The sequence below is a fragment of the Podarcis liolepis genome (genome assembly GCF_965112155.1).
Source record: "Podarcis liolepis genome assembly, chromosome: 8".
Taxonomy (NCBI): Eukaryota; Metazoa; Chordata; class Lepidosauria; order Squamata; family Lacertidae; genus Podarcis; species Podarcis liolepis.
The window spans coordinates 21,005,357-21,023,548 of NC_139560.1; the positions used below are offsets into that span (position 1 = coordinate 21,005,357).

The 18,192-nt window shown below is 44.5% G+C and overlaps 1 protein-coding gene across 5 annotated transcripts in view; it reads left to right on the top strand.

Moving 5' to 3' along the window:
* ANGPT1 (angiopoietin 1) overlaps positions 1 to 18,192 on the top strand; it is a 159,547-nt gene that overhangs the window by 97,690 nt on the left and 43,665 nt on the right. For all 5 annotated transcript variants that reach the window (XM_083516813.1, XM_083516817.1, XM_083516815.1 and 2 more), the window contains exon 5: positions 8,509 to 8,741. In XM_083516813.1, coding sequence (XP_083372939.1) covers positions 8,509 to 8,741 — 233 coding nt within the window. The remainder of the gene's footprint in view (positions 1 to 8,508; positions 8,742 to 18,192) is intronic.

Here is an 18,192-nt window from a genome sequence, read left to right on the forward strand (position 1 = left end):
TTGGGGAAGGGGATTTTGGTCAGGGAAACAGAGCAACAGGGAAGCACTGGACATCATTTCCCCCAGCGCCCTGCCCCATTCCTATTCATGCCACCCCACAGCTGGTATCCTGTGCCTCCACAGACGGAGACAATATGTTTCCGAATACCAGTTGTGCTAAGGTCCTCCTAACGGGTTTCCCACAGGCACCTGGGTGGTCAATGATCCAGCAGGCTTTTCTGATGTTCTTCTGCTATGAAGCCTTTTTAACAAAATAAAATTAAAAGCCAGGAGATCTGATCTCCTGCATCACATCAGCAGCACCTCTGCCTGCGAAATCCCCGCTATGGAAAGGCTCCGTGGGCTCCTCTGTTCTGGCGTTTTGATTTGCGGCAAAGCCTCAGTAGCTTGCCAAGCTTTTGTTTTTATCCCATTCCTGCTGTTTGCTTGCGTTCTGTTTGGCTCTGTGTAAACGATCCCGGTTTGTATTGCTTGTTATTTTGTGGTGTGTGTGTGTGTTTACATGCCTTCTAGGTGGCCCCATTGGCCTGAAAGGTGGGTTGGAGAAATGCTCTTATGACTAAATAAAATGTCTAGTTTACATCCCCCCCAATACATATTTTATTTTATTTCAAAATTCAAAGTTACATTTTGTCACTCAACAGTTAAAATCCTATTTAATAATAATAATAATAATCTTATCTATTTATATTTACATGCTGCCTATCTGGCTGGGTTTCGCCAGCCACTCTGGGTGGCTCCCAACAAAATATTACAAACACAATAAAACATCAAACATAAAAAAAAACTTCCTGGAATACTGTTGCCTTCCCACTCACCCATCCTCAATGTTTATAATCAAGATTGCATACAGTTTCATTCTAAAATTCCATCACATCCAGTTTCATCTTCTTTAATGGTTTTCTTAATAAGTTCTGCTGTTTTGTCCCCTTAAACTTCAAACCCCACTGTGGACTTCGCATATGGAAAATTACTTTTTAAATAGACAAGAAAAGGTTTCCAGTACTCCTTGAAAGAGCCAGTTTACATCTTCAGTAAGAAATAACATGTATTTTATTAATAACAGCAACAACTACAACAAAATATGCCCCACCAGGTAGCTCAGTGCAAGGGATTGCTTACGGTTGTTGTTTTTTTGAAAAAGGATGACAACTCTTACTTCTGATGTTTGTGAATTGCTTTATTTGTTTTAAAATACTTGTAGGCTGAATCACCAAGTTTCACTGAACCATGTTCCACTTATGTGCTAAGAAATCAAAACAATAAGCCAGATAAAACACACTGACCTCCTAATATAAGACAACAGAAGGAAAGCTCTCTCAGAGAAGAATATTGCTGACGTGAATGCCAAGTTTCAAGTCATTCAACCCCCTTGGGGGGAAAACTGGCTTCTGGAGGTGAGGCAGTAAAAGATTCCGAAGCCATGAAGCCACCACAGAAAAGGCCCTGTGCCTTGTGCCTGTCTGTCTCACAGATCTAAGTTGTAGGTGAGCAAGGAGGGCTCCCTTTGTTGATGTTAACCATTCCAGCTTCATAGCAGGTGAAGTATCATCTCGAATTCCCTTATACATATAAAATACAGTAAAAATGTAGACGATATGCAGGGCATTTATCCCAGTGATGGCAGTTATCTGTATCTGTTGGGCAGACTAAATCTTATTATCTGTACTTTTAAAATGTCCAAGCTCTTGAGAACCCTAATATATATATCTAAGAAGTGGTCCACATCCTGTTCTCAAATGCATCTGAGTTAAAATCCTCTTTAAACTTCAAGCATGGTCTGGACCGGATTAGCAGATCTACCTTGCAAAGGAAATTGTCTGGATCAAGCAATCCTAGCCCCAGGGGAGAATCATCAGGGCTGGTTCCACGGTCTACTTCATCACCTTTTTTTCCACAGTAGCTACAACAGAGAATTTTTTACATTGGCCTTTCTGTCTAACCTCTCCCTAAGAGTGAAGTTTATTAGCAGAACAGGGAGAAGAGGGTTAAGTATACTCTCCTGCTGATCCACCCTGCTGGTTTACATCCTGACAAAAGTAACGCACCATTTCTCCGGTAGAAAATTGATTTCGGGCCTCATTTAAGATCAATAGACTTGACAGCATTAGATAATATTGTGGCATTTGAGACTAGGAACTAGCAGCTCTTAAACGTTGCCATCTAAAGGAATATGCCCCCTAGCTAACATGCCCTAAAGACAACACACTTTTCTTTGCACCTTTAACCTGATCTTGCAACATCTAAAGCCAATTTCAAATGATCTGTATTTCCTATGTGGGCTGTAGTAATAGACACAAGCATGATCATTATTCATGAAAATCCACATGTGGCCTTCTTGCTTTTCCTACATGCTCTCCATGTAGGAAACGTATGATATTTGAAGCATCCCTAATTATTTCCTTGAAATAGGGATGGATCTGTCACGTTTTGTTCTCACAGGCTCATTTTCCCAACATTAAATTGAGTTCTCCACATTTTTCAGCAATTTGCTAATTCTTTTTCTTCTTCTTTTAATCCTCGTGAAGATTTATCAGCATTTTTGAGTGAATTTCTCCCAATAAACACATTTTTATATGCAGGGTGGGTGTTTTTTTTTTACTAATGTACCTGTTTTTTCAAGAAGTTTATAATGTGCATTTAACAAAACACATGCAGTTAGTTTCCCTTAAAAAATGCCAACACTTGATCTTATCAAAAATTTAAAATAAATAGAATCCAAGTCTTGAGCTGGCTGCAGTGTGCCCTGCAAACTCTGAAGTAAAAGGCTGATAGAAGGTCTCAACAGTAGGACTTTATTCTCTGCTGGTATTTCTGCCTTTAAACATGGCTTCGAGATCTACCATCTAAATATAGGCCTGTGGTTTCATTGTGAGGTTTGTTGTGCAGCTAAATAAAGGAGACATGAAATTAGTGGTCTGACTACCGTTGACAAGTAATTACCATGTTACTGAGAATGTCACCCTTTCTGGATCTGCATACCACTCTGAACACTTCAATATGGTTTTCATTGCCATTTCTGCAGAGAGAATCATTAAGGCAGTGTGTATGATTCCCTTATCTATACACTGATTCTGAAATTAATGCAAAACCACATTTGTAAATATAAACGGGAAGGGGAAATCTAAAATACCCAGACTCTTTACTGCACTACATGAAGCTGACATGACTTTCATGAAGTCATCTATAAACGGTCAGATGTGTTGTTGCTTAAGCAGTAAAACATCTGTAGGCTTCCTCATTCCATGACATCCCAGTCAGTGGGGTTAAAAATGCTACCATCTCTCTTCCTTCCTTGACATAGTGTGCTGGTCCCGGGGGTAAGGTATCTTGGGTGTAGCAGAGTCCACACGAAGAGGGGCAAGGTCCGAGGCAGAGAGCCGGGCGGGGAACAGGTACGCTGGAACAGGAGGCTGTGCAGGGAACAGGAACACCGGATGGTCGGGAACAGGAGGCCGAGCAGGGAACAGGAGTACCGGATAGTCAGGAACAGGAAGCCGAGCAGGGAACAGGAGTACCGGATAATCAGGAACAGGAGGCTGAGCAGGGATCTGGAACACAGGAAGGTCCGAAGCCAACAACGACGTTGCTCCCGCAACCTGGGGCCGGCCTGACTGGGCTTTTATCCTCTTCTAAGGTCAGGGGCGGTCCCGACCCCCAGGAGCCCCGCCTCCTCTGGCCTTAAGGCGAGCACTCCTCCTGGGGGCAACCAGTTCCCTTCGCCTCTCTGCCCTAAGCCTCTGCAGATCAGGAGAGGCCAAAGGGTTACTGGGCCCTGGAGGAGGCTCACCTGTGGCCACTGAGTCATCCAGCACCTCTGGGGCCAGAATGGTTTCACCTGGTGCCTGCTCTTGAGTTTCCTCAGCATCTAGGCCTTGCCCCAGTTCAGCCGGCCCTGGAGGCGGGGACTCCTGTGCCGGCTGGGATTCCTCCGGATCGCTCTCAGACTCGGAATCCCAGGCCATCACACATAGGCAACATTCCACTAATCTAACTCCCGTGGCCGACTCATTACTGGGAATTAATTTACTGTTATGTAAAATATTGTCTGGGAGGTAATAAACAAGACAGCATGCTGCATTGTGGAAATCAACAGATATATACAGACACCCCCACTTATCCTCCCTCCTCAAGGAAGCAGTACATCATAGATCCTTTGAAATTTACGCTGTTGTGAATTTTGCAATGCAGGTCTTCACCCAAGTAGCGTGTACAAAAATGCATATACTAAGACGAAGTGTGTGTGAAAGTGCATATGCACACGGCAATAACATAGAAAAATGCATTTGATTCGGGGAAAGCACTTGCAAAAATGTCTATATTTTTCAAAACATACAAAAATATATTTACAGTCGTACCTTGGTTCTGGAACACCTTGTGACTCGAACATTTTGGCTCCTGAACACCTCAAGCCCGGAAGTGAGTGTTCCAGTTTGCGAATGTTCCAGCCGAACGTCTGACACAGCTTCCCCGCTGGTTCCGATTGGGTGCAGGAAGCTCCTGCAGCCAATCGGAAGCTGCGCCTTGGTTTTCGAACGTTTACGGAAGTTGACTGGACTTTCGGAACGGATTCCATTCGAGAAGTACGACTGTATTAGGAAAAAATACCACATTAAAATGCTGGTGTATTTTCATGAGGATCTACCAAAAAAAGAAAGCAAAAAGCAAATTGTTGCAGAAATGGTGTATAGAGGGTTCAGTATGTGGGGGACACTGGTGGCGCTGTGGGTGAAACCACAGAGCCTAGGACTTGCCGATCAGAAGGTCAGCAGTTTGAATCCCCGTGATGGGGTGAGCTCCCATTTCTCGGTCCCTGCTCCTGCCAACCTAGCAGTTCAAAAGCACGTCAAAGTGCAAGTAGATAAATAGGTACCGCTCCAGCGGGAAGGTAAACGGCGTTTCTGTGCGCTGCTCTGGTTCGCCAGAAGCAGCTTAGTCATGCTGGCCACATGACCTGGAAGCTGTACGCCGGCTCCCTTGGCCAATAAAGCAAGATGAGCGCCGCAACCCCAGAGTCGGTCACGACTGGACCTAATGGTCAGGGGTCCCTTTATCTATGTGGGGGACAGCTTTCTTATGAGCATCCTAGAAAAGCCAAGCAGAAGTGGTTGTAAGAATAAGAACTGCACTAACTGCTTTGAGCTTCTCAGAAACATCTGGTAGGCCATGGTGGGAAGCAGAGAGGCTGGGCTCAATCGGCCTTTTGCCTGATCCAGCAAGGCTCTTTTCATGTTCTTGTAATCCATAATCCCTCCTACTTTTCACTTTGTGAGACAAAAAGTCATGCTTTTAGGAGGTGTGTTTCTTGTACATCAAATGTTTTATAATTTAAATGGAAAGCATATTTGTGTTTCATTTTCATTACTTTTCCTTTCTAGAAAAATATTACTCCAGAGTGTAGAAGCAGATTCATGGCTTTAATTAAGTATATGTTTATCATATGTAACATCCCACATTGAATGTCTGTGATAGTCAATAAAAACAATAACATATGGATACTATTATATCCCGAGGTTTGGGTAGATGAACTGTGTTCAAGGCACTCTGCCACTGATCTGTTATCCAGAAATAAAAGCCTTAAGAGGGATGTGGGGGGAATTTCAAATTAAATCTTGGATAGCACGTGGATCACTGGCAGTCTTGAATCCACTGGTTAGTCTGTGGATATAAAAAGCATGATCTTTGGCATACGGAATCAAAAGACTGGTCTGCAGATGGGATATATTTACATCTTCCTTGTTATAACAGAAAGGTTTTGATGCTAAAACCTCCAAGCAGCACCACATGAGTGGTTTTATGATGCCGAGTCTTGATGCTAATACTGGACTACCATGAGTAGTCCATTGCTATAGTGTCCAGTGGAACTCCGGGGCAAAATGTACATCCATTTATGAAGATGCTCCCCAATCGTCTCTGTAAGAGGAAGACCCGTGATTAGGGATGTGAGAGAAGATTATCAGGAACAGATACAGCTTTTAGGAGCTCATAGTGCTCACCTCAGAAAAGAGTGAGCGGGAGAAGAACATGTCCCATTTAGATTTGCAGTCCTCCAACCCTCTTCCTTCCTCTGAAACCAACAAAGCCCATAGCAGTGATGTGCCCACAGGGAGAGGAATGGGAGAAAGCCATATATTTTCCTCTTTCAGGCTAAGAAGGAGAGCAGGCCAAGAAAAAGGATGCCGGTGACCCCTTCGTAAATGTAGTTTCCAGAGAAAGATGTAAAGATGCTTGTGATAGAAGAACCTTGGCTGTTTGGAGACCTACCTCAAAAGGAGAGGCAACTCTTCCAAACTCCGAGCTTCCTATCCCACTGGGAGCAAGATCTGAGTGCGGGTGGGAATAAAAATCCCATAATAAGGAGGACCATGTTCCCACATGGGGAACTTTCCAGAAAGGGCTGCATTCCAGTGGTGGGTAGGGCCAGAGAGAAAAGTGGCTGGCGCAATGGAGGAGACTCTTACTTTGGACATTTCAACTACACAAAAACCAGGGGTTTCTATACGTACCTGCCTCCTCCATTCAGGGAAGCAATGGGCGTTTTGTGGTTCAAGGACATTCTGCTTAGGCCCAAACACTTGAGGAGAGTGTGGATCTGGGGTGTTGAGTAGTGTGACCCTGAGAGGGGTCTGTGGAGAGAGTACTGAGGGTCAGAGAGGGACGCCGAGAAGGTCACATTCTGCCCCCAGGTCCAAGGTTCCCCTGTCCCCATATTGTAGCCTGAAGTTCTCAATGAAGAGTGAACGCCCTCTGATTCACCATGAAAATACCGTATATTTCAAACATGCACAAGCCAACTTCTCTGAAAGAAATTCTGGCAGAGTGAAGTATCATGTTAGCTTGTGCCTAATTTCCTCTTTGGATGAACTATTATATTCTTTATCTGGATCACCTTTGCTGTGTCGGTTTTCACTTCCCTGTTCTCTAAAGACGCTATGTACCTCACATAACCCTACAATCTGAGAACAGTTAGGGTGCCATATTTCCTCTGACACCTCACAGAGAAATTAAGTAAATTTGGAGAAACTGATATTTTTTAACTTTAAATGTCCTTGGATTCTAGTACAACTAAAGACTATGGGGGCAAGGGGGACTCACGAGGATCTGGGTATCACTCTCATTTAGAGAGAGAGAGAGACAAGATCTTACATCATCTTGCTTTTTCTAAACACATATTTAATATATTCCTGTATGCAGTACATGTTATCTCACTTGGAAATCTGAATCGTAATAAAATGCACGCGGGGGTGAGTGGTGGTATTTTTATTTTCCATGCAGCCATAGTCAGTCTAGTCACCTTTACTCTTTAGCCAAATATTAGTTTTCAGATAGGAAACCATTCACATTATAACGGTGGTATGTTGCCAGGTGTCAAGGTTTGGCCATGTTTGTCAGCAGTATTATCCAGAAACAGGCCTGTGTTATGTTGCTCCTCTGAGGATGAGCAATGAGGGGCTCACTAGGCTTTTCGAAACTCATTTCTGCTCCCTTTCCATTTCTCCAGCCAGCAACCTCCAAACTGTCTTGAAATCACACTTTAAATGCAACTCGGTGCTGTATTTTAGTGCAGAGTCTTCTGCTGTAATGATAAACTATGGTCGGGGGGGGGGGACCCATCCTGTTTAACCACCTGTGGCAAAACATGAGGTGCCCTTTCCCGCAGAAGCCTCAGTTGCCTAGGTCACATGGCAGTGGCTTCTTCTGGCAAGATCTCGGAGAACTCTCATGAGATCTCACAGAACTCTCACGAGATCTTGCCAGAAGAGGTCATTGCTGCACAAGTGCTGTCCCGCAGGATTCCACCACCCAAGGCGGCAACATCAGCCCACCTCATGGGCAGGCATGCCTTGACTATAGTTTATAGTAATAATAAGGTGAGCTTTGGGCTAGTGTAGTTCTCCTTCACTCCTCCCCTTATCCTCCTTTTCTTTGCAGATGCTAGCTGCCCACTGTATTGGGAATCCCCCCCCCTCAAAACAAATGTGTATTTTAGGAGAAAGTTGCAGTTCAATGCTGATGACTTTCATGAGGATTTTTTAAAATAAAAAGTTGCAAACTGATGTGGAAATGTGGAGAACTGAAACTAAGAGTGGGGAAATTGAGAAACCGAGAAACCAAAAGTGACAGATGCAACCACTCCTATTGTTGGGAGGCTACCCTCCAGAGCTGGTTCTCAAAGGCTTTGGGCCCCTTCCACATATAAAAGACAGTCAGCATGATGTACTAGTTAGAGTGATGGACTAAGACCCGGGAGACTAAGATAATAGTCCCCACTCAGCAGCCTTGGCCAATCACTGTCTCTTAGCCTAACCTACCTCACGGGGTGGTTGTGAGGGCAAAATGAGATGGACAACCATGTGTACTATGTGGAGCTCCTTGGAGGAATGGTGGGATATAAATGGAATGAATGAATGAATGAATGACCTGCAGCCTCTCATCTCCTCTGCTTGATTCTCCAGCCAGCTACTCCCATACACTACCACTAACAAAGATGTGTTTTCCCCCTACTAGTTTATTGGAACACAAAATCCTTGAAATGGAAGAAAGACATAAAGGGGAGCTGGATACGTTGAAGGAGGAGAAAGAGAACCTGCAAGGCTTGGTTTCACGTCAGACCTACATCATCCAAGAACTGGAGAGGCAGCTGAGTAAGGCAACCACCAATAACAGTATTCTGCAAAAACAACAGCTGGAGCTCATGGACACCGTTCACAACTTAGTCAGTCTTTGTTCTAAAGAAGGAGGTAAGATGGCATATGCTTGAACAATTAAATCAGGGGTGGTTATGGATTTCTCCCCAGAATGTCTCTAATACAATGACTGCCATCTTATTGAGTCAATTCTGTCCCAGATTTCTATTAGCATGTCATTCTGAGGATAAAACTATATTTTCCAAATACCTGCTTAGGCCAGCTTCCTTAAACACATTCAGAATCAAATGACCATTGGGTACTGAATTATGCTCCTTGTGGATTGTAAAGCCATTATCCAATTTAACACCTAAGATTATAATGTAGGCTTTCAGAACTACTGTAGTATGATTCAGTGGGCTACTAGATGCCCCACCCCTAAGTTCTGCATGTCCCCATCTGACCTCACAGAAGTGTCGTATGAGTAGAACTTAAGCATAGTTAAGTGGGCAAGAGTAAATAAGACAGCTTAAGGAATTGTTGGGAGATGGATGGGTTCCAAGGCTGGCTTCTAAGCTTAAACACAGCAACCAGACTCCCATTTTTTAGGATTTTGCTAGGTAGCCACCAGGACCAGTTCTACCAGTTTTTTGCAGATAAAATCGCTCAGATTCGGGAAGAAGTAGACTCCACCGTGGGAGCAGGGCCGGGGCGGGAGAGTGCTAGAGTTCTGTCTAGTCAAGTTGAGTGGGACCAATTCCAATCTGTTACCTCTGAGGATGTGGACAGGCTGCTTGGACGAGTGAAACCAACCACCTGTCTCCTGGATCCTTGCCCATCCTGGCTTATAAAAGCTAGCCAGGAAGGACTGGGCGATGGGCTTCGTGGGGTGGTGAATGCTTCCCTCCATGAGGGAGCCTTCCCAGACCTGCTGAAAGAGGCGGTTATTAAACCGCTTCTTAAAAAAACATCTTTAGATGCGGCCACGATGGCCAATTATCGCCCAGTCTCAAATCTTCCATTCCTGGGCAAGGTGATTGAGCGAGCGGTTGCCGAACAACTCCAGGCACGCCTGGAAGAAGCGGACCATTTGGATCCCTTCCAGTCGGGATTCAGGCCTCATCATGGGACTGAAACTGCCTTGGTCGCACTGGTTGATGATCTCCGGCGGGCTAGGGACAAAGGTGAGAGCTGTTTCCTAGTTCTGCTGGATCTCTCAGCGGCGTTTGATACCATCGACCATAGCATCCTTCTGGACCGTCTTGAGGGGCTGGGAGCTGGGAGCACTGTCATACAGTGGTTCCGCTCCTTCCTCCTGGGCCGTGTTCAGAAAGTGGGGGGGGGGATGAGTGTTCAGACCCCTGGGCTCTCACTTGTGGGGTGCCTCAGGGTTCTGTCCTCTCCCCCATGCTTTTCAACATTTACATGCAGCCGCTGGGAGAGATCATCAGGAGGTTTGGGCTGGGTGTTCATCAGTATGCCGATGATACCCAGCTCTACCTCTCTTTTAAATCAGAACCAGTGAAGGCGGTGAAGGTCCTGCGTGAGTGTCTGGAGGCGGTTGGAGGATGGATGGCGGCTAACAGATTGAGGTTGAATCCTGACAAGACAGAAGTACTGTTTTTGGGGGACAGGAGGCGGGCAGGTGTGGAGGATTCCCTGGTCCTGAATGGGGTAACTGTGCCCTTGAAGGATCAGGTGCGCAGCCTGGGAGTCATTTTGGACTCACAGCTGTCCATGGAGGCACAGGTCAAATCTGTGTCCAGGGCAGCTGTTTACCAGCTCCATCTGGTACGTAGGCGGAGACCCTATCTGTCTGCGGACTGTCTCACCAGAGTGGTGCATGCTCTGGTTATCTCCCGCTTGGACTACTGCAATGCACTCTACGTGGGGCTGCCTTTGAATGTGACTCGGAAACTACAACTAATCCAGAATGCGGCAGCTAGACTAGTGACTGGGGGCGGCCGCCGAGACCATATAACACCGGTCTTGAAAGACCTACATTGGCTCCCAGTAAGTTTCCGAGCACAATTCAAAGTGTTGGTGCTGACCTTTAAAGCCCTAAACGGCCTCGGTCCAGTATACCTGAAGGAGCGTCTCCACCCCCATCGTTCTGCCCGGACGCTGAGGTCTAGCGCCGAGGGCGTTCTGGCGGTTCCCTCATTGCGAGAAGCAAAGCTACAGGGAACCAGGCAGAGGGCCTTCTCGGTAGTGGCGCCCGCCCTGTGGAACGCCCTTCCAGCAGATGTCAAAGCGATAACCTGACATTCAGAAGACATCTTAAGGCAGCCCTGTTCAGGGAAGTTTTTAACGTGTGATTTTACTGTATTTTTGGTTTTATGGAAGCCGCCCAGAGTGGCTGGGGAGGCCCAGCCAGATGGGCGGGGTATAAATAATAAATTATTATTATTATTATTACCAAGGGATTGAGTGGGACTAGTAAGTGCCAAGAGATTTCCACGGTAAGCTTCATAACACATGCATGATACAAGCATATATTGACATGTTTGTATTAAAGCAGCACTCATGGAAGTTTTTTCCTCAGAACAATCCCTTGAGGGAGCATAACAGTGAGAATTGTGGCTGAGCTGGGACTTGTGTTTGCCTTGGGAAAGGCTGAACTAAACAGAGTGGGGTGTTGAAGGGACCCTAGGTCAACCTGGGTGAGCCAAGTACATGTTCAAAACCCAGGATGACAAGAGTAGCAGATCACTACAGTTCCACATAGCAAAGATGACTGGACACAGGGCTTGCAGAATCACAGACAGATCCCCAGGAGGTATCAGAGTCAACCACTTGTTGACAACAGCGTCCCTACTCCTGCAGAGCCTTTATATCTCTCTAGGCCCTGTCAACCTCTCCCGGGTCTCATTTGCTTTCCAACCAGTAGGGATCATTGAAAGGGCAGCCCCCAGACCTGAAATGGAGCACCACCACTTGGTGTGCTCTTTGTGACCTTAGGAAAGTTAGAGGTCTCTGCTGCGGTGGGACATGGTGGATCTACTGTCACTGGGGATCATGGTGACTTAGGTGCAAGTGCAACGGCATCAGAGCTTTTGTCTTTACTAATCTACAAGAAATTTTTGACTCTCATTAGCTGAACTTTGAATGGAACTATACAATCTTAGTAATGAGTAGGATCAACAGTCTTACCAACCAGTGGGATCACAAACCCATGTCTGCGATCACTGTTGAATAGTCGAGCATGCAATCAGGAAAAGTCAGTTTTAGGTTAATATAACAACCATATTTGACAGATATTTGAAAAGCCACAAAGCACTACATCCTTCATTATATCAACATGTGATTAGAAATGCCAGGAAATGTTGAAATATGCTAGTATCAAGATAAGCATCCTTCGATTAGTAATAGGATTGGTTAATTTACATCGGAACCAGTAACTACTATGTTTTGAATTTCTTATTCATTGTGTCAGATCTTAGATTACTGAGTAAATCAAAATTAATTTTGCTTGACACAGCCTTTTCTCAACATCCTCTGATATATAATATCGCATTATTATCAGGGGTCTGAGAATTACTAAACTAGCGTTGGGCAATCTTTGGTTGATCAAAGGAAAGTTCCTGACTCCATATGAGGACAATTCAAAATCTATTCACACCAACACAGGAACACATGAAGTATGACCATTGGTTCGTCTAGGTCAGTACATTGACTGGCAGCACCAGCTTCTGGGAGTTCAGGTGGGGTGCTCTTTACCTGGAGATTGAGCCTAAGACCTTCTGCATGCAAAGCAGATGTTCTGTCATCGAGATACAGCCCTTCCCCATGCATTAGGGAGTATGGTTGTTGTTGTTTAGTCGTGTCTGACTCTTCGTGACCCCATGGACCAGAGCACGCCAGGCACTCCTGTTTTCCACTGCCTCCCGGAGTTTGGTCAAACTCATGTTGGTAGCTTCAAGAACACTGCCTAACCATCTCGTCCTCTGTTGTCCCCTTCTCCTTGTTCCCTCAATCTTTCCCAACTCAATGGACAAAAACAACAGGGGGTATGGTAGATGCAAGGAAATGTTACAAGTGCCAGCCTCCAGCCTAGCTTCCTGTGTCCATCAACTCCTACTTGCAATATTCAGCTTTTCACACATCACCTCAAGGTTTATTATAGCATGAAAAAAGCTGAATCCCAACACTAAGGAAATACTGTGTCAACTTTGAACATGCACATTTCCTAGGTAAAAGGTGGGATTTCAAGGAGTATAAAAATTTCCACAACAACAACAACAGAGTTGGAAATATTGGAAGCTTCCGTTCTAAACCAAATAATGCCAAATTGTGAGGGTGATTTTCACTAAGAAGGCAATGTGGGAGGAATAAGTTATCCCCACTCCCCACACACTGCAATTCTGATCCTGATTGGTCCTCCAGCACTGGTGTTGACACACACACGTACACACATTCACTCACAACAGCAATTGTTGCATTGAATATCATATGTAGTGTGGCCTTAAAAGAGAGTATAGTAATTGCAATCTTGCATTGTTGCTGAGTGACAGTCAGCAAGGTTCTATCTACACTCCAGACTTGGTTATCTTGTCTAGCACAAGCTACTGGGAATGCTGAAGTCTTCCTGTGATTAATTATACCCCACCCCATAAATAGGTATAAAACAGACAAGCTTCTGCAGCTGAACTGCTCCGCTTAGCAAATTAAACATGATAATTAAACATTAATTAGTGCAAATTTAAACATTAAAAAAACCCTGCCACATCAGACCAAAGTTCACCATCCTGTTTCCCACAGGAGCCAAATAAATGCCTGAACATGAATGCAATAACTCTCTCCTACTCTTGCTTCCCAGCAACTGATATCAAAGATCACTATATACCCACAAATGCTTATTTGCATTTATGCTTCAATTCCCAGCCAAAAAAAGGTTCCAAAGTGGCTGTGAAATGAGGGCGTTGTGTTTTTTTTTAAAAAAAAGTGCAGGCATAGCACTATTGTGGTTATTAAAACACACAATATACTTTGCTCCCTAGGATCATACTCCAATGTAGTAAAGAGGCCTAACAGCCTACAGTACATGGATGCCTTACTGCTGCTGCCCTTTTCTTCTCAGCCAGAATCATCTCTGTGGAGAGAGTGAATGCCCATTCATTCTAACATTCCGTCCACAGGGATGCGACTGGTCCACTTCCAGTTACAGAGCAAATTCAAGGAAGGAGAGGCAAGCTAGGCTCAGCTTTCAATGTAAGCCCTAGATATGAAGCCAGATCATGAAGAGGCTGCCATATACTGAGTCAAACCATTGTTCTATATCACTCACAATGATTTACAGGTTGAGAGCAGCTCTCCAAGTTTCAGGAAGAAGTCTTTCTTCTGCCGCAAGCAGTGTCCGGGCGGAAAATCTGCTAAATGTTCCTGGAAAATCTGGACGTATGGCAGCTGATGTCAGCAGTGTTGTTTTTGCTGATTTTCCTAAGGAGAAAGCTCAAAATCTCTTTGCTGTTTAGCAGAAATAAGCTCAACAACTTTTTCTGTCCAGATTTTCACTTATTGAAATATGGCAACCCTACCAGGCATGCTTGGACATCCCAGGGACTGAACCCAGGATCTTCTGCATGCAAAGTAGAAGCATGTCTTCTAGCTTTAGGTTATTATGGTCTTTCATGTTTAACTGTGAATCCTACCGATGTCTGCAGCATGGGTAGCCAATGTGATGCACTTCAGATGTTGTGGATGATTGGCTGTGCTGGCTTGGGCTGATAGGAGTTGCAGTCACCAAATTCTGGAGTGCACCACATTGGCTTTGCTGGTCTCCCAAATTTACTGCTAAGTAAGTGTCTTAAGGGACACGGGTGGTGCTGTGGGTTAAACCACAGAGCCTAGGGCTTGCCGATCAGAAGGTCGGCAGTTCAAATCCCCGCGACGGGGTGAGCTCTCGTTGCTCGGTCCCTGCTCTTCCCAACCTAGCAGTTCGAAAGCACGTCAAAGTGCAAGTAGATAATTGGTACCACTCCAGCGGGAAGGTAAACGGCGTTTCTGTGCACTTCTCTGGTTCGCCAGGAGTGGCTTAGTCATGCTGGCCACATGACCCGGAAGCTGTACGCCGACTCCCTCGGCCAATAAAGCGAGATGAGCGCCGCAACCCCAGATTCGGCCACGGCTGGACCTAATGGTCAGGGGTCCCTTTACCTTTACCTAAGTGTCTTAAAGAAGTATATCCTAAATCTCTAAATAAATAAATAAATGTCCAGTAGCACCTTAGAGACCAACTAAGTTTGTTCTGAGTATAAGCTTTCATGTGCTTATAAGGTGCTACTGGACATTTATTTATTTATTTTGACTGCGTCAGACCAACACGGCTACCTACCTGAATCTAAATCTCTAAAAGCTGCTTGTTAACTAGTAACCAAAGTGATCAAGGGATTGCAGCAACATTCCTAGAGGAGGAAAGGGTTACAGTGTTGAGGGGGGTTCAGTTTAGGGGGGGGAGCAAGTAAGGGAAGATAGAATAGAGGTGCACAAGGGCAGTGACTGGAAGATAATTCTTGGCACGGAAGTCATTTCGTTTGGATACAAGAGAACGTAGTTCCATCCTGGAGTAATTACAAATTGGAACTTTGCCAAGAAGGCAAAGGTTTTCATTGCTCACACAAAAAAGAGAAAGAAAGAGGAAATGCATCAGTCTTTAAGGAACACAATTGCTTGGCAGCTCAGTTTTCATGCCAGTTTTATTTTGGGGGAAAGGCACCTGTAAGGGAATTATTGTTCCACCACACCGTGCTGAGATTCCTGATTTGATGTAAAAACAAAAGGAACTGAGTTATCAAGCTTGTATTTCATTTTCTTCATGTAGTCCTTCTTCACAACAAAACATTCCTGCCATTTTTTCCTATTGTTTAGTAATAAAATCAGAGGCAGAAATTCAACAGATAGAGAATAAGTGTGATTGTAAATGACCCACCTGTTGAACTTCTGTGTGTACTAAACTTTTTTAAAATATATATATATTTATTTTTTCATAAACAGATAAGTATATATACAGATTTGTAAGAAAAAACAACTAATAAATATTTAAAATAATAGATGGGGGAGTATGAGGACAATCAATGACTACCCTTCTGGAGAAACAATATTCTGTTGCCATAAATAAAAACTTTCCCCCAGAAATTCGGCAGGTAGAGAATGTGTGTGATTATAAAAACAAAACAAAACAAAAAAACTCTCTACCTGTTGGATTCCTTCCTGCAAGTGCTTTTTGGTGGTGGTGACTTACAGGAAACAAAACATCTACCATAAAAATAGCAGGATTCTTCCTTGGATAGCGATCACAGCATGCAATTCACTCCAGCTGGAATGATAGAATATGGTGACATCTGCTGATCGGATCAGCTGCTGGAATTTGTATTTGGCCTAGGTTACAAAACAACCTGCCAACCTAGCAGTCCGAAAGCACACCAGTGCAAGTAGATAAATAGGTACTGCACCGGTGGGAAGGTAAATGGTGTTTTCGTGCGCTGCTCTGATTTCGCCATAAACGGCTTAGTCTTGCTGGCTACATGACCCGTAAAAAGTGTTTGTGGACAAACGCCAGCTCCCTTGGCCAATAAAGGGAGATGAGCTCCACAAGCCCAGAGTCGTCTGCAACTGGACCTAACGGTCAGGGGTCCCTTTACCTTTACAAAACAATTCTTTTAGCTAAAGTTCTTCTAGGTAAAGTTCAATATGCTGACTTTATTTTTTAAGGCCTGGGACCGGCATAACACAGGGAGCTTCTCATAGAAGCTTTCTTGCTGAGCAAGACTGGGGCTGTTCCGGGTTCTGCCTTTTCTCTTTATCAGAGCTTCAAGGCAACTGGCAAGCCTTTATAGCCTTAGCCGTTATTTAGTGGAATTTGCTTCCCAGAGGAAGATAAAATCTTTTTTATCTCAGCAATCTTTCAGCAACCCAGACTGATGATAACATTTGAATGAAGCCAACAGCACCCTATTTTATTGTTCCGATTTCTCATTCTATTTTCCCACTGTTTGACTTCTAAGCTGCCTTGATTTTTCTTTCAAGATAAACAGCCTAAAACAATAAACTCTGGGCCTCATCCATCGGGCTATGCTAGGAACTCAAAAGAAAAGTGAGGTGAAGAAGGCAGCAAATGGATGTTTTCCTTGATAATAAAAGGGAGAGAGTATGTGCTAATCTGGCAATGTAACAGTAGCTCTGTTGCCTTTTCCCTCTCTAAGTGTAACAAAAGACGTTAAGATTCCTCCGTAAAACTTTTACTGCTGCTACTGTTAAACATTTATATAGTGCCAACAGATTGTGAGTCACGAATCCTGCCATTAATAGGTAATGCGAGTTTTATGTATCGTACCATAACTTAAACATAGGGCTTCCACCTTCGTTCGTCAGCAGATATTGTGTGCTTCAGATAGGCATGTTGGCAGGATAGAGAAGCTTCCTCCATCAAACCTGTAGCTGTTTATTTCTATCTGTTAATTTACTGCATGGGTAGGCAAATTAAGGCCCAGGGGCCAGATCCGGCCCAGTCGCCTTCTAAATCCGGCCTGTAGACAGTCTGGGAATCAGCGTGTTTTTACATGAATAGAATGTGTGCTTTTATTTAAAATGCATCTCTGGGTTATTTGTGGGGCATAGGAATTCGTTCTTCTTCTTCTTCTTTTCAAAACATAGTCTGGCCCTCCACAAGGTCTGAGGGACAGTGGACCGGCCCCCAGCTGAAAAAGTTTGCCTGCCCCTGATTTACTGTATCATTTGTGGAGAGGTCTATACCTTGCTGAAGGCCTTCTCAGTAACAGCAGCAGCAACAACAACAGCAGCAGCAACAATAATTTATTGCTTATACCCCACCCATCTGGCTAGGCCTCCCCAGCCACTCTGAGCAGCTCCCAACAGAATATTAAAAACATGATGAAACATAAGACATTAAAAGCTTCCCTAAACAGGGTTGCTTTCAGATGTCTTCTAAAAGTCAGGTAGTTGTTTATTTCCTTGACATCCAATGGGAGGGCATTCCACAGGGCGGGCGCCACTACCGAGAAGGCCCTCTGCCTGGTTCCCTGTAACCTCTCTTCTCACAGTGAGGGAACCACCAGAAGGCCCTAGGAGTAGCAGGGTTATTGTCCTCACTTCCCCATGAGGTCCAGGTAGCATCAACACTCCCCATCTCTTTAGGCACCAGGTGAGGACTTGCCTCTTTCTGCAGGGCTTATCACTGGAGTCTCAAGTGGCTTTTGTGGCTATGAATGCTTCTGCCCAGTGTAGGCTAATTCACCAACTGCAGCTGTTCTTGGGCTGGATCTACACTGACCTCTTGAACATTATTTCCCCCTATTGGAACGCTATTAGATATGTCGTCCTAAAATGTCACAGGGCATACTTGTTAATCAAAAACATTTTTTAACCTTTGGTTTTTCCCCCATCAAATGTAAGTAACATCTGGCCACGCTGGTTGCTGTGCTCTGCCATCTGGTCTCACATTTTAATTCTTCCTCTCTCCCTCCATGTCCTTTGTTATCTGCCCCTTGAATACCATGGGAGGGGGGTCAGAGTTTGAATGCAGTAAAAAAACCAGACAAAACACTAC